The 19,447-nt window shown below is 42.0% G+C and overlaps 1 protein-coding gene across 1 annotated transcript in view; it reads right to left on the bottom strand.

The window, feature by feature from the left end:
* The window catches only part of CACHD1 (cache domain containing 1), a 202,100-nt gene that overhangs the window by 9,778 nt on the left and 172,875 nt on the right, over nucleotides 1-19,447 (bottom strand). Inside the window, exons 14-26 of the mRNA XM_045547842.1 lie at nucleotides 17,878-18,020; nucleotides 17,064-17,245; nucleotides 15,874-15,984; nucleotides 12,007-12,129; nucleotides 10,475-10,574; nucleotides 10,268-10,384; nucleotides 7,834-7,994; nucleotides 7,404-7,490; nucleotides 6,637-6,753; nucleotides 4,765-4,916; nucleotides 3,272-3,433; nucleotides 1,966-2,043; nucleotides 1,226-1,327 (exon numbers count right to left, since the gene is read on the bottom strand). Coding sequence (XP_045403798.1) covers nucleotides 1,226-1,327; nucleotides 1,966-2,043; nucleotides 3,272-3,433; nucleotides 4,765-4,916; nucleotides 6,637-6,753; nucleotides 7,404-7,490; nucleotides 7,834-7,994; nucleotides 10,268-10,384; nucleotides 10,475-10,574; nucleotides 12,007-12,129; nucleotides 15,874-15,984; nucleotides 17,064-17,245; nucleotides 17,878-18,020 — 1,635 coding nt within the window. The remainder of the gene's footprint in view (nucleotides 1-1,225; nucleotides 1,328-1,965; nucleotides 2,044-3,271; nucleotides 3,434-4,764; nucleotides 4,917-6,636; nucleotides 6,754-7,403; nucleotides 7,491-7,833; nucleotides 7,995-10,267; nucleotides 10,385-10,474; nucleotides 10,575-12,006; nucleotides 12,130-15,873; nucleotides 15,985-17,063; nucleotides 17,246-17,877; nucleotides 18,021-19,447) is intronic.

Raw genomic sequence — 19,447 nt, forward strand, 5'->3', positions numbered from 1 at the left:
TGCCTGGCAGCAGGAATTTATGCAGGTTCAAAGGTTTTTAGGGAAAAACGCCAGAAAGTCAAAGAAACTGAAAAATTTAAGTTCTGTTTTGGCTCTCCATAGAAACCCAAAGTTTCTATTTAGTTGGTGGGAACAATGTCACTCAAAGCCCAAATTAACAATCTCCAATTTGTAAAAGAGAGCTTTAGCTTCTCCTGTTTTCCAAAGGGAGTTTGAAAACCTGGCTGTAGTGTGAAAGGCGACATCGGTTGTTTTGAAGAATATCTGGTTCTGCATTTTTTAGCACAGGTGTGGGAGCATACTGTTTGAAGACTTTTTTTTCTCAGAAAGGCATAGAAGAAGCTAAGTCAAAAAGGATTAAATATATTTTATATGCATTAACTAAAAGACCTGATTCTGGGAGGAAAGTAAAGATTTCTGGAAAATTAAAGAGCTACCTTAAAAAAATAAAAAGATCTGACGATAACAGGAAAAGTCCTACCATACCTGTTTATATTTTTGTGGAGCTACAGCAACATAGACTGTGACGCTTACAGACTAGGTTACCTCTGCTCTTTGTGACAGCAGACAACATGGATATCGAGGAGAGAAGCATGTGGACTTCCTAAGTCCTTAGCACTTGGCATCTCATGTCTTCACAATTCAGCCTGACCCGTTTTGAGCATCTTACGGGTACTTTATACAACTCCACGACTTTGCACACACAGGTATCTTTTTGCCTCTCATATCCTTTGCCCCTAACTTTTCTTTAATTATCCCTCAAGGCTCAGTGCAAATGTTGCTTCTTTGGTGAAGCCATTTCTGAACCTCCCAGACAAGACCAGAGGTCAGGGCCGGAGAATTCTAGAGGACAGCACAGATTCTTGTCATGCCCCAAGGGGACGTGGCTGGGAAAGCACTTAACGATGCTGATGTTTGCCAACCCACACCGGATGGCAGGACCTAAGAGGATGCTGACTCTACTGACAATCAAGTGGGTGAGTAAGCGGCTTCCACTCTGACAATACGAATCCTTCTTCATGGAGAAACACTTGGAAGCCACCTGTGTGCCCAGAGGTCATCCTGCTTGTGCCCGAGAGTGCTGGACATAAGCAGAATTGCCCTCGGGCTCTTATAATTTACTTGAACACAGAACAGGAAAGAGAGAGGGAGGCAGGTGTGGGCACCATCCCACAGGGGTACACCAGGTGCCTTAGGTCTCCAAGCACAGGATGCTGGCTCTCACCGTGATCGCTTTCCGTGCCCGATCGGCCCCAGTAGCGCCGCCTCCTTTCTGGACTGTGTGCGTGCCGTTCGATGACCGCAGCTATAAACCGAGTGTTGCTGACTGTGGAAAGTCAAGGACAGTCAATGTCACTCCTATGCCAGCATCTTTATCGTTTCAAGCACATTTGCTCTGAGTGGGCTTATTCACATGTTGGGGGAGTTATTCTTTGGAGTGCTAGAATAAGTAATTTTTAAAAAATTCTGAGTATCAGGGGAGCTGATCTTAGAACTGGTGCAGTGAGAGGTACTTAATTACATATTACCAACATGTACCAAGAAGCTATGCTCTAGGAAGGTGAAGCCCAGGGTAGCTCAACATTAGTGGAACTTTCTTTTAATAAAGAAAATGCTCTCCTTTCCAAACCCAAGCTGTATATACTAGTTAAGGGATTAAAAAAATGCACACCTGAAACTTCCCTTTCTTAAATACTATGTTGGAAAGTAATGAGGAACAGAAAGGAAGGAAAGGGTGATCTGTTTTAGGCCAAAATACTTAAGGCACAAAATAACACCCTAATTTCGAGATTTTCTAAAACAAAGACCTACACTTATTCCTAACGAAAAAGGAAGAGAAAAGAAACACCCACCGTGTCAAAGCTTCTTAAATTTTAATACAAGCCAAAAGGATATAAGAAGGAATATTTATTTAGGATCAGCCTCCTGCTGACACATTCTGCAGCGAGGCAGCTGAGTACTCACTGATGCCTCTGTCTTCGTGGCTGTCGTCGTCCCTTTCATCTCTGTCATTCTCCAGGTTGGACATACGCACTGACATTTCTACCCATCATTAAAAAGAGAGAAACATGACTATTTAATCAAACAAAATCATCCACTTTCATACCCTGCTGGGTGCTCGTTTGATGGCTGGGTGACAGCATTCCATCAAGAAGGAATCCTATCTTGGAAAGCGTGAACCGATGCCCCCATTTTTTTTTTTTAAAGCAGGAGGGAGCAGGAATCCAAAGCAAAGCAAGAAGTGAACAATCAAGAAGGCACCTGAAATTGATTTCTGAAGAAGGAGGAGGAAAGAAGTTGATTGAGGCCAACAGATCTTTAATCGTCCGCTAACGGACAGAAATAGAAGGAAAGCGGTCGAAACCATAACTGACTGTGTTGATAAAATGGTGTTACAAAAGCTTCTAAAAGGCCAGGGATAAGGTAACGTTGGAGGATGGTCATGCTCAGTCTAGCCAAATCTTGCCAAGGGGAAAGCACTTCAGATTATCCCTGTTACTAAATCGGGCAACATTACCCCACAATCCCTCTTCAGGACGGTGGCCAGAGTGAAACATTCCAACATCAACCTGTCACTGCTGCCTGCAAGGGTGAGAGCCAAGTGGCCAGGAAGAAGGGTGTGTTAAACTCATCGCCATAAAGGTCAGGTTAACATATCCCTGGGGGCTGGGGCTGCAGGAAGGACAGCGGTGACCATTAAATGGTTTTGTTCCCCACAAAAGAGTGCAGATGCCACACTAAAACTCTCGGTATCGAGGCCATGACTAGAGATTAATCATTTTGTACTTGGCTTCGATTACTTATGCTGTTGTAAGAGACGTGATTATACCAATGTGTGTTTATTCACGCGATATGAAGGCAGCTGCATCAGAACAGATTCATATTCTCACCAATAGTGATCTGGGGTGTCTGTGATGTGCCTGTCTTTTTGCAACTGCAAGGGCAGCACATCTGACAAATAAATTTCCCCCTCAGCATCCCAGCTGCCCTGACTGGCTTACGACAGGGGCAGAGGCTAATGCTGGTAAGAAGAGAGAGGCTCCAGGGCTTTTTCTGGGGAATCAAAATGGAGTGTGCAGGGTTTAGGCGCTCTTGAAGAAGAAATCAGGCTTTGGGGACTGCTGAAATGACTCCACAGAAGCCGAAAATGTGGTGTTGTTCTTATAACTCCACAGAGACTTACACAACTGGCCTTGTTGTTCCAGCCTCAGGACAACCCCAGGGAGGTGGCTACCTCCGGAAGGAGCTGTGGGATTCACTCTGAGCTCACCTTGGGCGGCGAGAGGAGACATGTGCTGATGACTCCGGCGATGGATCTGGTGGCGATAGGCGTACACGGCGAGGACCAGGACCATGATGCACCCCATGATCCCTCCGGCCACGGGGCCCACGGGGGCGCTCTTAATCATGTTTAATGTGATCACCTCATCACCTTCAGTGAAATAAACAAAAAGAGGCTCTTTGTTATGACTTCCCAAGTGCAGGAGGCGGTGTGGAGGAAAGTGGGGTGGCCAGGGGGGAAGGCACAGCCCGGGAAGGGGGCTGGGGAAAATAAACAGCCGTCAAGCCTTGGAATTCTCCAAGAAGCCCCACCAGAACGTGGGAGTAGAGGCTTCGTTTAATTCCTGGTTCTCAAATGTTGGTTGCCAGGCAGAGCAAGAACACAAATGGCAAGGACTGCCAGAGCCAGTGAGCACAGGAGAAGAACTGCTTAGGTATGCGGCACCCGGTGCTTTCAGAGCCCCGGCTCCCTGAGGAGTGAGCTGCTCTTGCAAGACAGAAAAAGTCACCTAGTGCAGAGGCAAGGGTGATGTGGGCCCTCTTGGGAGGGTCACGGACTGATCCACTGAAATAAGGGGCTCTGGGTACACTAAATATGTGCCAAACCGACCGCGTATCAAAGTTTATGGGTTCCCTTTAAAACGCCATTCGCACTTTCCAGATAGGAAACTGTAGGTGGCATATAAAATGATTTCTTGGAGCTAGGTCACTTCACCTATGGCCTCACCTGGTTCAGTAGTAATATGTGAGCTCAAAACCCTTCCTCCCATATGAGTGTTGCTTCTTCTAGACAGGCTAATGTAAGAAATGTTAAAAATCAAGGTATTAGCTAAAGGCTTAAATATTTGAGTCAACTGTCAGCTAAGAACTAGGACTTGGTGTTAATTCTAGAAAGACACTAAAAAAAAAAGCTCAGGAAAGGATATAGTCTCCTTGGCAGTATTTTCAAGTCTTGGAGACGGATCCCAGGAGCGTTCTTCCCTATGGTGTCCCTGTCCTCCATCCTAGGCAGCCCTAGTCACATTGTGTAGCTGTGGCTTCTGCTGACCCCAAGCCCCTAAATACTGATTTGCAGCTGTAAGACTTTCTGTCTTGCAAAAGTTGAGTGAAGGCTGCAGCAGGAACTAGATGTGCAGTGGTCACCCAGTGCATCACCAGCCCCGCACTTCTGACAGCTGGCACACACATCCACACGGAATCCGGAGTGCAGCCATGCGGAAATCAGCCCTGATATTTCTCAGAGCAAGCTTTATGGGAATGAGGCCCAGGCTTGCAGAATTTGGCAGGACAGATGGCCATTCTCTCTGCACAGAATATCTAGCCAGCTCCGAAGGTAATTATCTGCCGCGGTTTTGTAACTAAAGACTACTGGCAAATGAATCAGGAAATTTGGGTAGAGGATTATTTTTAAACCGTTCTAGTATACAGGCAGGAAGATATGTATTCAAGAACCAAATTGTTCTGGGTTCCCAACAAACATACCTATTGCTCCCATGTCATCAACATAGGGACTTTTGGCTCCCACAATCCCCCCGAAGCATTCCTTCTGGGGTGCACAGTAGGATTTGTCCAGGTGAGTCTTGCCATCGCTGTCCACCATGCACCACTCACAATCCAGCACCCCAAAACAGTCCCTGCAAGAAAGACAGTGCTTGGTGTTCTTGAAAGCAATGTGGGGCAGGAGAGAGCACAGAAGCTTGTTCTTCAGACAGCTCTTAAGATCTCCATTACTTACTAGTGCCGTGAAATTCTTGAGCTTTAGTTTCCTTCCTTCTAAAAGGAGAATGGCAACAGTCCGCCAGGGGATAACTGTTTTATGCCTCTCAACTTGGAAGAGAGAGAGATAAAACTGTTCTCTCTGAATTAAAGGATATCCACACATCATGGATTAATGGGGGGTTATTCAAAATCATCTTAAAAGATCAAATGGAAATGGCTGCAAGGTTTGTTAGATTTTGGCCTACCATCTCCCAAGTGTGTGGTCATTTAAAAAAGAAAAGGAAGGAAAAAAGACTCAAATAAGTCTGGAGAATACTAGACCAGTTACACAGATTTCCCTACTGCCAAATCCTTAGACCTTTTAATATATTATTAATTAATACATGCATTATGACTATCTTAAAAGAATGTAAGCAATGTCAGTGTTTCACAGACTTGATTGACTTGGAGTGATGGCATAACATCCCAAATTAATCAATCTAATGCCAGATCTTTCCTTTGCTAAAGTACACACCAAAGGTAGAGCAGGCTGTCCCTTCTACACACTAACTCTGTTTCATCAAATGGTGACCTGCAGCTGCAGTAAACTAATCACCCACATCCGCCATTTCCATGATGCCTAGTCCAAAACACTTGCTCCCACCCAAGGAGTGGGGAGGGGGAAGAGGGCAAGTAGTTTTTATTATAGTTCTCAAAACTACTATGAAGCAGATCTGCTTCCAAAGAAAGGAAAATTACTGAGCTTAGAAAGTTCACATATAGAGGCTGGGCACAGTGGCTCACGCCTGTAATCCTAGCACTCTGGGAGGCTGAGGCGGGAGGATCGTTTGAGTCCAGGAGTTTGAGGTTGCAGTGAGCTATGATTACGCCACTGCACTCTAGCCCTGGCAACAGAGAGAGACCCTGTCTCAACAACAACAACAAAAAAAAAAGAAAAAGAAAAAAAGAAAAATCACACATAGAGCCTGAATTGCTGGGTCTGTTTCTGGAGTCCCTGTTCCCTTGCCTTGTTTCTTTTTTTTTTTTTTGAGACAGAGTCTTGCTCTGTTGCCTGGGCTAGAGTGAGTGCTGAGGCGTCAGCCTAGCTCACAGCAACCTCAAACTCCTGGGCTTAAGCAATCCTACTGCCTCAGCCTCCCGAGTAGCTGGGACTACAGGCATGTGCCACCATGCCCGGCTAATTTTTTCTATATATATTTTTAGTTGGCCAGATAATTTCTTTCTATTTTTAGTAGAGACGGAATCTTGCTCTTGCTCAGGCTGGTCTTGAACTCCTGGCCTCGAGCGATCCACCCACCTCGACTTCCCACAGTGCTAGGATTACAGGCATGAGCCACCGCGCCCGGCCTTCTTGCCTTGTTTCTTTATGACACATCCCTTCATGCTTCTTTTATTTCAAGAAAAACTGTCTCATCCACAGACCGAGACTACTAACATATTGTACAAATGCTATGTAGCGGTAATAAGTGGGAACTAGATAACATTTAATCTGGTGGATAAAAGGCTTATGGAAATCAGTTTCAGATCTGAAAAACCAATGTATCTTTTTAAAACATCAAGAATGGGAATAATAAATGTTAGCTGGAAAAGGTCAACGAGGCTACTGATCACTATTCATTACTGGGTTCTGCTTACCCACTTTCCATCCGCTGACTGCACCTGCTGTTGACACACTGGTGAAGAGCGTCCTGCAGGCCTGGGTCCATAGCTGTGTACGTCACGGGCTCCTGGTGGACCTCGCAGCTTGGGTTTCTGTGCATGAGCAAGGCGGGAGGTTAGGACCAGCACCGCCACATTCCAAACTCATCACACCCCTGGCCCTTGACAGATCTCAGTGTGAGCCCTGGCTGTGCCACTTAGTGTAACCTTGGTTCAATTACTTAACAACTCTGAGCATCAATGCGTGCATCGGTATGTACAATAGGAATAATACAAATACACATGACACTCTTAAGTTCTAGAGAAGGGATTTATCACAATTTTATTTAACTGGTGTTAAAATTTGTTACTAATATGAAGAAATAATGCTATATTATGCACGACCAAGCATGCACATATGTGAAAAGCACCTGTATATTTATCTCAGGGTTAATTAAAAAACTAAAGGACTTAAGGTACATAAAGTGCCTGATAAATGGTAGACACTTAGTAAATGCTTGTAACATTCTCACATTTTTCTGTATGTAGGACATATACTCTTAACACTTTCATAGCATTTAAAATTTAAACCTCAAAGCAGACATCATTTTATGGTACTATGGAGCTTGAAATCTGGCTCACTGAACAGTTTCATCATTAAAATGAATCATCGTTGTATACCAACCCCTCCAAATCTAAGAGACCCCATAGTATTTTTTGTATATGTGTGTATAAACAAATATTTAATATATATATGTTTTTACCGGTTCTCTGCATTGGTGAGGTTGCCAGTGCACTCATTGACCTCTAGAGGGCACTCACAAGGACATTCACATTCATTTTGTTCCATTCTGAAAAGCAAAAAGAAAGTTACTATGTGGAGAGTCAATGACAAACTGTATATTGTACATATACTGGGGAAGGAAAATAAAGAAGCCCTGAGCTAGTTTAAAAGGACAGCAAAAAAGAAGTTATAACTAACAGTTTAAATACACAGTTGGCCTTAATCCATTGCTCTTTGGACCAATGATACTACCAACAGCACAGCTCTAAATGCTTTTGTAACCAGGGATTTCTCTCTTCTTCAGGATACACCAGCATTTCTGTTTATTTTGCAGATGCCACTTCAAATGCTTGGCATCAGTTCAAATATTAAATGCGGTGAACAGAGAATATGACCCATCACATTTTTACCGGTGACAGTTGAGACACAGTCGGTCCACCATGCTGCAAGCACAGAAGGCAAGAGAGTCGCATGTTTCATTGACAATGCCAACAAATGCATTGGTTCCCGGGATCCTTGCCAGTCTGTATTTGGAACAGTGGCTGCCATGTACAAGGTTCGTCAAGTCCCCCTACAGAACAACCAAGGTGTCAGAAGTGACAGACGGCAATGTAAAGATTCAACCTTACCTGGGTGAAAATCCTTCAACCACCTGCAGAAAATAGCTTAAAATAAAACTTTGTTTCTGATTACAAAAGTCACTGTTAAAATATAAACACATGCACACATACACTATTAAAAATGTGGAAAAATTACTCACAATCCTATCAAAGATAATTCTAATTTAACAGTTGTGTATATATATTCTTTTATCTATGCTTATACAAATATAAATTTTTATAGCTGTTTTTATAATCTGTTTTTTCAAAACACATAACAATATATCATAAAAGTGAAAACATTGAGGAACAACAAAAGACAATTTTCAGGTAAGGAATAATTTAAAATTTACTCAAAGGCAAACCTAATTAACCACAAAACATGCATTTTCCTCCCTTGAGTAACGAACTGTTCTCCCAGAATAATAAAATTATTTAAAAACCAAAGCCCCTTTAAGAGACCAGTTTTCTGCTTCCAGAATAATTAAACAATCCAATTAAAGGAAGTACCCTCTTTACTCATTCTATAAAAAGAAAATGTGATGGCAAGCTTCCTGAATTGCCAAATTTGTTTACCATATTAGAAAGAAAAAGATTCAACAGTGGTAATGTAGAGTTGTGTCTAACCATTTTTTCTGCATGCACATTGTATACACTAGGCAAATTATTTCACCCCATGCTTATTTCCATGCCATTCATGCCACATTTATGCATGGTGAGAATGAGCATAACTCTGAGAATCATGGTGTTGAATGGGTTCTTCAAAGTCTATGTGAATTTTCCAATGTCTGAAGACACCCACCTCTACAATATCAATATAAGCAACAACAAAGGCTTAGTGTCTTGTCAGGTCTAAAAGCCAGGCATGCTTCAATTCCATTGGGGGTAACTTGGGCACTCAATTATTCTATTTCATATTCAATTAAAATTTGTCTTAAAAAGCTTCTACTTGAGTATCCTGGCTTTGTCTGCTGAAGACCCCAAAAACCATTGTATGAATGATATAGATACACAGAATAAATCACACTTTCCTATGACAACCTTACCTGGCAGCCTTGTTTGTCAGTGTCCCCTTTAAAGAGAGTAGGCTTAAAATGGTATGGGGTCTGAATTGGGTAATAAGGACTTCCCTTGCTTTAAACACACTATTCTATTAATATATTCTTTTTTTATTTTTTTTTTGAGACAGAGTCTTGCTCTGTTGCTCTTGGCTAGAGTGCAATGGCGTCGTCATAGCTCACAGCAACCTCAAACTCCTGGGCTTAAGTAATCCTCCTGCCTCAGCCTCCCGAGTAGCTGGGACTACAGGTGTGTGCTGCTGAACCTGGCTAATTTTTCTATTTTTAGTAGAGACGGGCTCTCACTCTTCCTCAGGCTGGTCTCAAACTCCTGACCTCAAGTGATCCTCCCACCTTGGCCTCCCAGAGTGCTAGGATTACAGGTGTGAGCCACCACACCTGGCCAATATATTCATTTTTTAAATTCTTCTCTTTCACCAGACAATTGCTTTTAGCAATAAACTTTTTGAGACTCAGTTTAGGATTTTCAATTTAATCCGGTACATTTATAAAATTGATTTTTAATTATACATTTAGTGACTGACATAAATGTCTATTCCAAATTAAAAAAAACTTCCTGTGAATAACTTTTTGAATGTTAGTTGTTATTCCCCATTTTAGTTTTCTCCTAACTAAGATTATTTCCAAATTGATAAGAAGTCCTTAAGATCTTTAACCATAACCAGGTAAATTTGCAGCAACTCACATTATACAAAGTATTCTAAGCTAAAAAAAGAAATTACTTTTGGATGATGCACATGAGAGTTCCCATCTAACAGGGAGGATGATCAAGAATTGACCTAACTTGGCCTTTGGAATTTAAGGGACTAAGTGATCTCTAGACGACAGGAAGAGAGGAACACATGGTGCCACACATATTTATACAAGAGTGTGGGAACAGACTTCAGCAGATATTTCAAAGGACTTAAACTGGGTGAGTCTTTAAACAAACAAAACCAAAATAAAATACCAACTGTGAGACCTTAAAACATTGATTTTTTTCTTCTTGGGGCTTTATATCCCATAATTGTCAAATTGGGAGCTGGATTAAAAGTCTTGTCTCCCCTTATCATTCTCTAATTCTAAGGCGATGAAACAGGCAGGAATAATGTTCAGACAATAACCATCATTCCATTTCATCTTCCATGATGGGATGGAAAAATGAGAGTGTTAAGGAATCAACTTACCACAAGGCTAGTGTTGAATTTATAAAACCTCTGGACTGTTCTGTCACTGAAGCTGTTGCACAGGTTTTTCTTTACGAAGTTGGGGTGGTTGAGGATATCATTTGCTACCAGGGGCTCCTGCCAAGGCCAAATAGAACAGAAGACATATGTCATGTAATGAGCTGCAGGCTGGTGGAGAACTGAGCGTCTCAGCTTTGCAACAAATACCTTGTGGGTGATGTGCTGCTGTTCCACAGGTGCATGTCCCTTGGGGTCAATGAGAGTTGGATGTGCCACCAGATAACCCCTGTCCTCCATTATGAAGCACCTGTACCAAAACAAGTGATGTCCCTCATTCATATAAGCTGCTTTTTTTTCTTAATTAAATTGCTTTCAGAGAGCATTTATCTTTCTTGCCCTGAAAGAAATTGCACTTCTCTCAGGTTTTCAATAAATACTCTTGAAAAAAATGAAGAAATGCTGGCAGGCAGGTAGATAGATACATTATTTTTGAGGTGGTGGATCACCTGGAATACAGGTAGAGGTGAGAGTTACACCTGATTCTGTGGCCACCTCCATAGTTCATACAGAATGTGCCCACATGATCCAAGTAAGATGGACTCAAAGATGTTTGGCAAGGATATATGAATGGGAAGTTTGTTTTTTACTTCTGGGGAGGCAGATCCTAAAGGAAGTAGACTTGAGTATTTATAGTGACAAACTAAGCAAACCACATAATTTCTTCTTTCAATGATACACACACACAAAATACAGCATTGAGGGGACATATGAAAATATACGGTAGTCTTCCCTTATCTGTGGGGAATACATCCCAAGACCCCCAGTATATCCTTGAAATTGCAGATAGTACTGAACCCCATATGTTTTTTTCTCATATATACATGCCTATGATAAAGTTTAATTTATAAATTAGACATAGTAAGAGATTAACAACAAAAAGTAATAATAAAATAAAACAATTACAATATACTGTAATAAAAGTCACGTGAATGTGGTCTTTCTCAAAATATCTTATTGTTCTGTACTGTGGAAAAGTGAGACTGAGCGTAAGGGGGGACTATCCTATACTGTATTTGACAGAGACACTAAGTAAATAAAGCTAGAACTGCTTTAATTAACACTATATTCTGCTTCACGTTACCCTACGTTAGTGACATCAGCTTGCCAGGAATCCTGCATTTCCCCATAAGAGCCAGTGACATGAAGTGTGGACCATGAGATGGAACTAAGAACGCTATTTTTAAAAGCAGCCTGAATTAAATCAAGGGAATGTCCTTGCTTTGATCAGGCATGTTCTTTTGAAATTCAGGAAGCAAAGACTTGGGTCCATGAGCCTCTTCCCAGGGAAATGTAAAAGGAGCAGTCTAAGCAGCAGAAAATGTCACAAAGACTTTGGTTTAATGACTAAGTTCACATCAAAAGTACTACCCAAGAGTACCCTCTGGTCTTTCTAGTACCAAGGACATGGGAAACCTCTAATTACTGACTTCTAGGGAAACAAAAGCTTGTGGTGCATTCCGTGCCACAGTTGCTCTCCTTCTTGCATGCTGTTTGTCTAAATCACAAACATCGTGCATCTTAGAAAAACGAAAAAGAGAAAAAGAAAAAAAAATCTTCCTCATGGCACACGCAGGCCATGAATTCAACTTCTGGTCCTGACCATAACTATGTGGTTGCCATTCAATAGAGACACTGTATAGTGGCAGCTAGAAAGGAAATAGAGTCTGTAAAGGGCTTACCTTATTTTGTTGCCACCGTCTTGGTTACACACTGGTAATAAGTCCATCAGAACCTTGTAGAAGTATCTGAGTGTGAAGTCGATGCCCATCACAGCCACAGTGTGCCCAGAAGACAGCTGTGTGCTTTACGTGAAAAAGATCAATGAGAATGAGAGGCATGGCATATTCAAACGTAAAAGCTATGTTCGAATTGTAGGGGCATTGTATGGTATCAGAGATACATTCCCACTGCTCCTCCCCACTCCCCCTGCCTCCCAAAACAATAAACCAAACGACTGATTTAACATTACATGGAGATTTCATGAGAGAAAATTTTAAGACTTAAAGGAGGACTTTCTAAGTAAGACTGGCCCAAAACATGAATAGCTGTGAAATATGGCTAGTCCCCTGACATGACAAATGTTCAGAGTGGCTGGGCTGTTTGGCAAAAATATGGGTGCAGAGGCATCAGGTGGAAGGGTGGATACATGGTTGCTGTGGTTATTTCCAGCAGACCTCTAGACAAGGAGCCTGATCAATCTCCTTGTTATTTCCTTCATTTTGTAGGTAACTGAGATTTCACAATGACTAAGTGACTGGCGTAAGGTTGTTCAAAACCTAGTAGGAACAATGTCCAGTCTAGTTTTCTTTCCTCAACGCTAAGGCTGATTCCATTCAGAGCATGGCTCATATTGTAGAATAAGACTCTCCTGGTTCCTTTTTCCATTCTCCAGTGCTACTCTCAGAAGGAGGAGAGTCAAGGAAGAGAAAAGCTGAGCAGTACAACAGGGTGCTAACTGTTTTGGCTCTGGAATCAAGCAGATCTGAAGTCATATCTTGGCCCTGTGGCTTCTGGAATGCTATTTAACTTTCTTAAGCATTAGTTTTCTCATCTAAAAATGGGGACGATAATAATACCTACTTTGTAAAGCTGTTATTGGGATTAAATGAGATAGTGTGCTTACAGTGCTTAGCAAGCTGCTAATGAGCTTACTACTCTTTAGAGAGAAAACACTTCAAGAAATTGCTAGGTATATCAGAAGTATGAACTTCTTACTTAGAACCTTGGTTCTTTTTAATCTATGTTCACGGATAATTGGAAAGGCATGAGTTACTTGACCAATGAACTCCTGCACTCTTGTGGCTGAGAATTTGCAGAGTTTACCCAACATGGAACTTTCTAAGAGCCCACCATTTACCATCATCTACCTGCCTGATTTGTTTATAAAGAAAATATCAAAAGAAAAATGGCAAAAACCTTAATTATTTCTCACAGCAATCTTATGAGGCTTATCATTTCCAGAAAACTGAAGCTTGAAGAAATTAGGTATTTGGCCAAGATCACACAGTGAATACTTAGTGGAAGTAGGGACTTAAACTTAGTGTTTCAAGCTATACTCTTACACTGCCTCCTTAGATCTGCAGGGCATTCAAGAGTTTCCAAGCAACTTTACATTATTTAATTACTTGTGAAAAAGCCAGGAAGGAATCACAGTTCCCATTTTATAAATGAAAAAGAAATTAGGCACAGCACGGTTAAAAGACTTAAATAAGATAGATCAGATTACCTTTTATTTATGGTATAGAGACCAGTACCCAAATCTGGCTTTTGCTACACTACTATGACTGCCTCAGTGAAAAATATGACTCAGGTATTTTGGGATAATGTAATTTTATTTCTAAACTTCCCCCGAAGTGAGAGCATGCATACTGCCCATGTAAGTCTAGTATTCATATTTTTACCTGCATTTCAGATAGGTACACTGTTACCATGGCAACTCATAAAGAATGTCATAGAAAAATCACACCAAACCTACATTTCAAAGTACAACAGACCAGGCTATTTGTAATACTTTTGTGAGATTTTCACTGCCAAAGACACATCTAACTGTCCCTGAATCAATGACTGCCCTTCATCTCTAGCAGCATCATCATTCTGCAAAGAATGCAAACGTAGATTCTCGGGGGCACCAAAAATGCTTACGGAAGAATCACAAGACAGCTACATGAATAACTGAGAAGTGAGTGTTGAATTAGAAAACCCCTCCCCTAACTCTCAGCCAAACCATTTCTGAAAACCAAGGGTGAATGGGAGTGCTTCATGACAAGTCGAATATTAGCTTAAGCTTTCTCTTTTGACCTGTTAAAATGCCAGAAATTTAAAGTAAAAATAGCATGATATTAAAAATAACTGCCATTTATTTGGGACTCAACATTGTCAAGTACAGTGCTAAGCATTTTATATACCTCATCTCTAATTTTTATCATATCAGTTTGACACAGGCCTTATTACTTCTGTTTCACATATCAGGGTCAGAGAGGTCATAAAACATAATAAAAGTACTTGACATTTATCAAGCCCTAACCACATACCAGGCACTGTTTTAAGAGCTTGACATATATTATTTAATGGAATCTTTAAAATAATCATTTGAGATAGGCTCTACTGTCTCACTTTCCTAGGTGAAGAAACAAAGGCAAAAGTTTGTAAATATCTGCCCCTGTCCTTGTCCTCCTGAACAGAAAGAATGCCGCACAGAAGGGCGAGCTAACGGCTCCTGACACTGAGCTGCCAGGTGAGGGGAGCCCAACCATCACCTAATGGCTAAGACACATCTAGGTTTTTATTCCCCATGCTGTGACAACACCTTCGCCAGCCTAGTTCTGGCCCATTTCATCGTAATCAAAGACCAAGGTGACTGCTGTCCCCTCAGGGAAACAGCCTTTGTTTACTGTTCCTCCACTGATTAGAATATACGGAAGGGATGACGAGTCTTACTATTCAGATGCTAGTAGGCGTGCGTATGCCCACCAGATGGTCTGTTAGCGAGAACATTGAGGGATCTGTTCTAGATGAGTGTTTACGTGTTTACATGTGAAATATCACATTATGGGAACAGCTGACGGAGTCACACAGAGACCATGCCCTACGAGGGAATCAACATTTGGCTGGCAGCGGGGCCCTGCTTTCCACAGAGACAGAGGCCATGATACTGAAATTCCACACTGTGCTGCTTCCCAGTTCTCGCTCCCGATGAACCTGTGCTAGAGGAATTCTACTGAATGTCAGTCATTTGACATATAATGAGCACCAGTGAGAAGCACGAAGTTAAACAAGAAAATCTGTCTCCTATAAATTTTAAGGCATCATTGCAGGTATCAGTCAAAATATGGTCTTTCTTGGTTGCCAGGAAAAAAACAGCTATTTGTATACTGAAGAGATTAAAACGATGTGTGTGACTTACCTCCCCACTTAACGTTTCCCTGACGTTTGTAGCTTAAATACTGAAACCTCAAAAGCAGGAAATATAAAGCACTCTAAATATATTTACAGTGATACTGATATAGCATTCTGGGAAAATAAATTTTCAAAAAGCCTTCACATCTCCCAAGAGACAGTTTCAAGGACAAATTTTGAAAAACAACAAACAATTCATGTAATTCTAAAGAGTTAGATCCAAATACAAGAAGGTAATAAGTTTGATGTCTTGGTACTTTTTTTTTCATTAAAAATGCTTCTTTGCTTGGGAAAACATTCTCTGGCAATGATAATTGTCAGGCTTCCATTCTACAAACTGCTCTACTGACTCCAACATCATTTTCTTTTTTTTCATAAACCTCATTGTGGCTGTCAAAAACAGGGCTAAGAGGCTTTGCTTGACTCAACTCACACAATGACCTTGTGGGGTGGGTATCATCCCCACTTTACAGATGGCAGGAGGAGGCTAAGGAATCAAAGGTGACGTAGCTAGAGAAGCTGTTCGAATCCCTGCCCACCTAACCTCAAAGGCCATGCTCTTGCTTCCAAGTCTTGGTGTCTATTATTCAGATTTTCAAAATACTCTTGATGTGCTAAAGAAATGACTAAAAAATTAATAGAAATATTACCTGGATGAATGAATTGTATGACTGATTGTCACGACATAGCCAGCTCCCCCAACATCTAAGTAAGGACCGGTCAAAGAAATCGACCCTGGATTAGCTACTGCATGGAGATACCTAACAGAGGCCAAAGACAGTTATGTTATTTTAGAGTGTGAACAATTACTCCAATTACATCAAAGAAAAGTGAGCTTGCAACTCTAAAAATACTTACTACAAATTTGTGCTTATGTTACATTAAAATCTGGAAGGATTCCTGTCTTTTATGTCTGAGTATAGCACCAACTATCTGAAATTCTCTCTTTTAAAAACAGGTACCAGCCTGAGCAAGAATGAGACCCCATCTTTACAAAAAATAGAAAAATTAGCTGGGCATGGTGGTGCAAGCCTGTAGTCCCAGCTGCTTGGGAGGCTGAGGCAGGAGGATGACTAGAGCCCAGGAGTTTGAGGTTGCAGTGAGCTATGATTGTACACTGCACTTTAGCCTAGGAGACAGAGCAAGACCCTACCTCAAAAAGAAAAAAAAAATACTGAACTCAGTACATATCTTGGCTTTTCCAAAGATCTATAGTATAGATGTTTTAGAGACTAAGATAAAAAGAGATTAATGAAGTAGAAACAAAATACAGTTTGGCACATAAAAATGCAACCTGGATTGCTAAGGGCGGGGGAGAAGGCATTAGGAATAACCGATTCATGAATGACTCAGTAGCTACCCAGAACAAGATTAGAATTTCTGTTCTTATGTCCAAGTTGTCCCCTCTTCTATAGCACCTTGCTAGCTTTTGCTTTTGAAAACCAACGTAAAATTAAGCTCAGAAGAATGTTTTTGAATTTGTATGTGTTCATTTTTCACAGGTCCTGCATGAGCTGTGATTTGATGTCATAGCCATGTGCAGTAAAATGGACACATTTTGCACAAAGTAGAAATCCAACAAGCCACTAGGAATCCAAATGGCAAGCATAAAGCATTTCAGTTTCAAAATTTCAATGAAGAGATAAAAACATTGTAGACACAAAAAGCCCACAAAGCTGTTGCTAATGCTACATTAAAAAAAACTATTCAGAAACATTTGTCACCACCATGAAAGTATCTTCTTTAGTGGGACTGCCTGAAGTTGCTTTATTGTATGTATTTATCAGGTCTCTCCAGGATTTGGGGGGAACCTTTGACAATGGAAGCCCCTAAAACTCACCATTGTCTCCTAGTGGGATCAAATGCTTTGTCCATGAGGGAACCAGGATAAATTCTGAGGACGCCATTGGGCGTTGCTATGTAACGGCGGACAATGTAAGTGTTCAGGCTACTCATTTCCATTTGTGTCATCCATTCATCTGTGACGTGGCTGGTAGCCATTACTTCATTTCTGACAGAGAACTGGGAGACAAAGGAAGACATAGCAGGGATCCTTTAAAACTCACATAAAAAGAGAGTGGGCTGCTGGCAGGGCTCTGCCGCAGAGAAGCCAAGTCCAATTACTTAAAAATCCTTCCACAGCAGATGGATGCAGCCAAACTTGGTGAAAACAAAAACTTACAGAAATATAGCCAGTGGATGTGTGATTACTCAATCGTTCATCCTAGCTGGGCTTTCTGAGTTTAAAAAGACACATCCTATAGTGAGTCATTAAAGATACACCCCCCACCCCCCAATCTTTGCTCCTTAAACTTCCTATCTATCTCAACAGCAGGGGCACTATACTTCTTTCCCCTGGGAGGGATGGGGCTGGGAAAGTTTCCCTGGCCTCTAAATCACACCCCCCGCCACCTTGGAAACCCCAGCACATCTGAGGCCAGAAACAGACTCTTCGTGCGGCTCACAGGGCTTCTTAGTCCATCAGAAGGGTCACTGCTGACCAGCCGCAGGCTCTGCCTTCCAGCCCCTTCCAGCCCTCCAGCTGGGAGTCGCAGATGCAGAGCTGGGCTTCCCACTTCAAAGGTTCACTGCCACAGCCCCTCCCGGGCCCGGGGAGGGGGACACCAGCAGAGGGGCCCAGCGCCAGCACTCACTTTGAGGCCCGGGTTGGCAATGAGGCGGGTGTTGTCGCTGAGATAGGCTGTGTAGTGCTCCACCATGCGCTTTGTCTCCGGCTGGCTGAGGTGTTCGTAGGGGGAGGAAAAGCTGCCAGCAGACAGCATGACAGTCGGACTCTCTGAAAGAGAAGCAGACAAAGCAGGCCTGAGAACACCGTGACTCCAGCTCAGGCCCAAACAAAAGCCTCCCTCACGCTCTGCCAAGCCATCAGCCACAGCGGCTTAACATCTTCTACAACGACACAAAGATACCGAGAGGAGGGAAGAAGGAAAAAGCCACGTTGTCTCCCTTCAGGGAGCTTACGGTCCTCAGAGTAACTAGAACAGAGACGTGCACAAGGAAACACAAGTGTTGGATGTGGAAAACCTTCAAACTGCCTTAGATCTAGATATCTGTATATATCCCACACTTATTAGGGACTTGGAGGCAGCGTGCGACATGCATGGAGCCAGCCTGGATTGAATCTGCCTGTGTGACATCAGGCAAGTTGTACACATGTCACATTTTTCTCACCTGCAAAATGGGGAAAATAATAGCACCAATTTTACAGAGTTATGGCAAGAATTAAATGAGTTCATATGTGTAAAGCAAATGTGTGTTAACTATTATTATTCACATTTGTAGCATTATTTAAGAAGAGAGAAAGATGGAACAGTGGAATCAATACAAAAAAACAAATAAAAACTCATTCTCACAGACGATGGCAGCCAAACTTGACATAAACCAAACCTTGTAGAAACAGAGTAGTTAATGTGTACATGATTATTGGTCCTATCTAACAGGAAAACCCCCATTTCCTATTTAAGACAAAAATCCCCACAATGTATGAAACAAAAACACTAAATCTTTGTCTTTGAAACGTTCTACTGTTCAACCTTACCATGGTCTTAAAAGCTCTAGAAAGCACGATCATGGGTCCTAGCTCATATAAGCCTGTGGGTCATTTTCTACTCGTTTTGTTCGTTCTCACACACGGCGTTTTGTTTCCTTGCAGCCCGGTGATCTTTCACTAATCTGAGGAATCGCTCGAGGTCTAAGGTAATGGAAGTATCTTCCCCCAGTGAGCGCTGTTGTGTGATTCTGTCCAGTGCCACACCGCAAGGTGACACTGGGTGGGGTAGTGGGAACAGTTCCTAGTAAGGAGCCAGGACACTGGCCTAACCACGGCACTGTGTGACTTTGGTATGCAGCTAGCCTAAGACCATTCCATTTCAAAGGTGAATGCTTGAAGTTCCCTATATCACTTCAGATGATAGGAATCCCAAATTAAGGCCTGATTTATTTGCAGTTCACTCTTACCCTAAAGATGCAGTCCTTTAGGATCTTTGCTAAAAGCACATAGTGTGGCGGGCGGGGGTGGAAAAGAGTGGCTTCATTTATTAGTCTTCACCTTTTGTGGCCCCTGGATTTGACTTCTGCCTCTCTTCCTAGTCCTAAGAAGCCGCCTACAGCACAGTTTAATTTCACAGCTGTTTCTTCTGGATTGGTAAATATGTGCATTGCAAAAGTGGCTCTGACTGCTGGCTTTCTTCTCTGGTTCTTGTT

This window comes from Lemur catta, chromosome 3 (assembly GCF_020740605.2).
Source record: "Lemur catta isolate mLemCat1 chromosome 3, mLemCat1.pri, whole genome shotgun sequence".
Lineage (NCBI taxonomy): Eukaryota > Metazoa > Chordata > Mammalia > Primates > Lemuridae > Lemur > Lemur catta.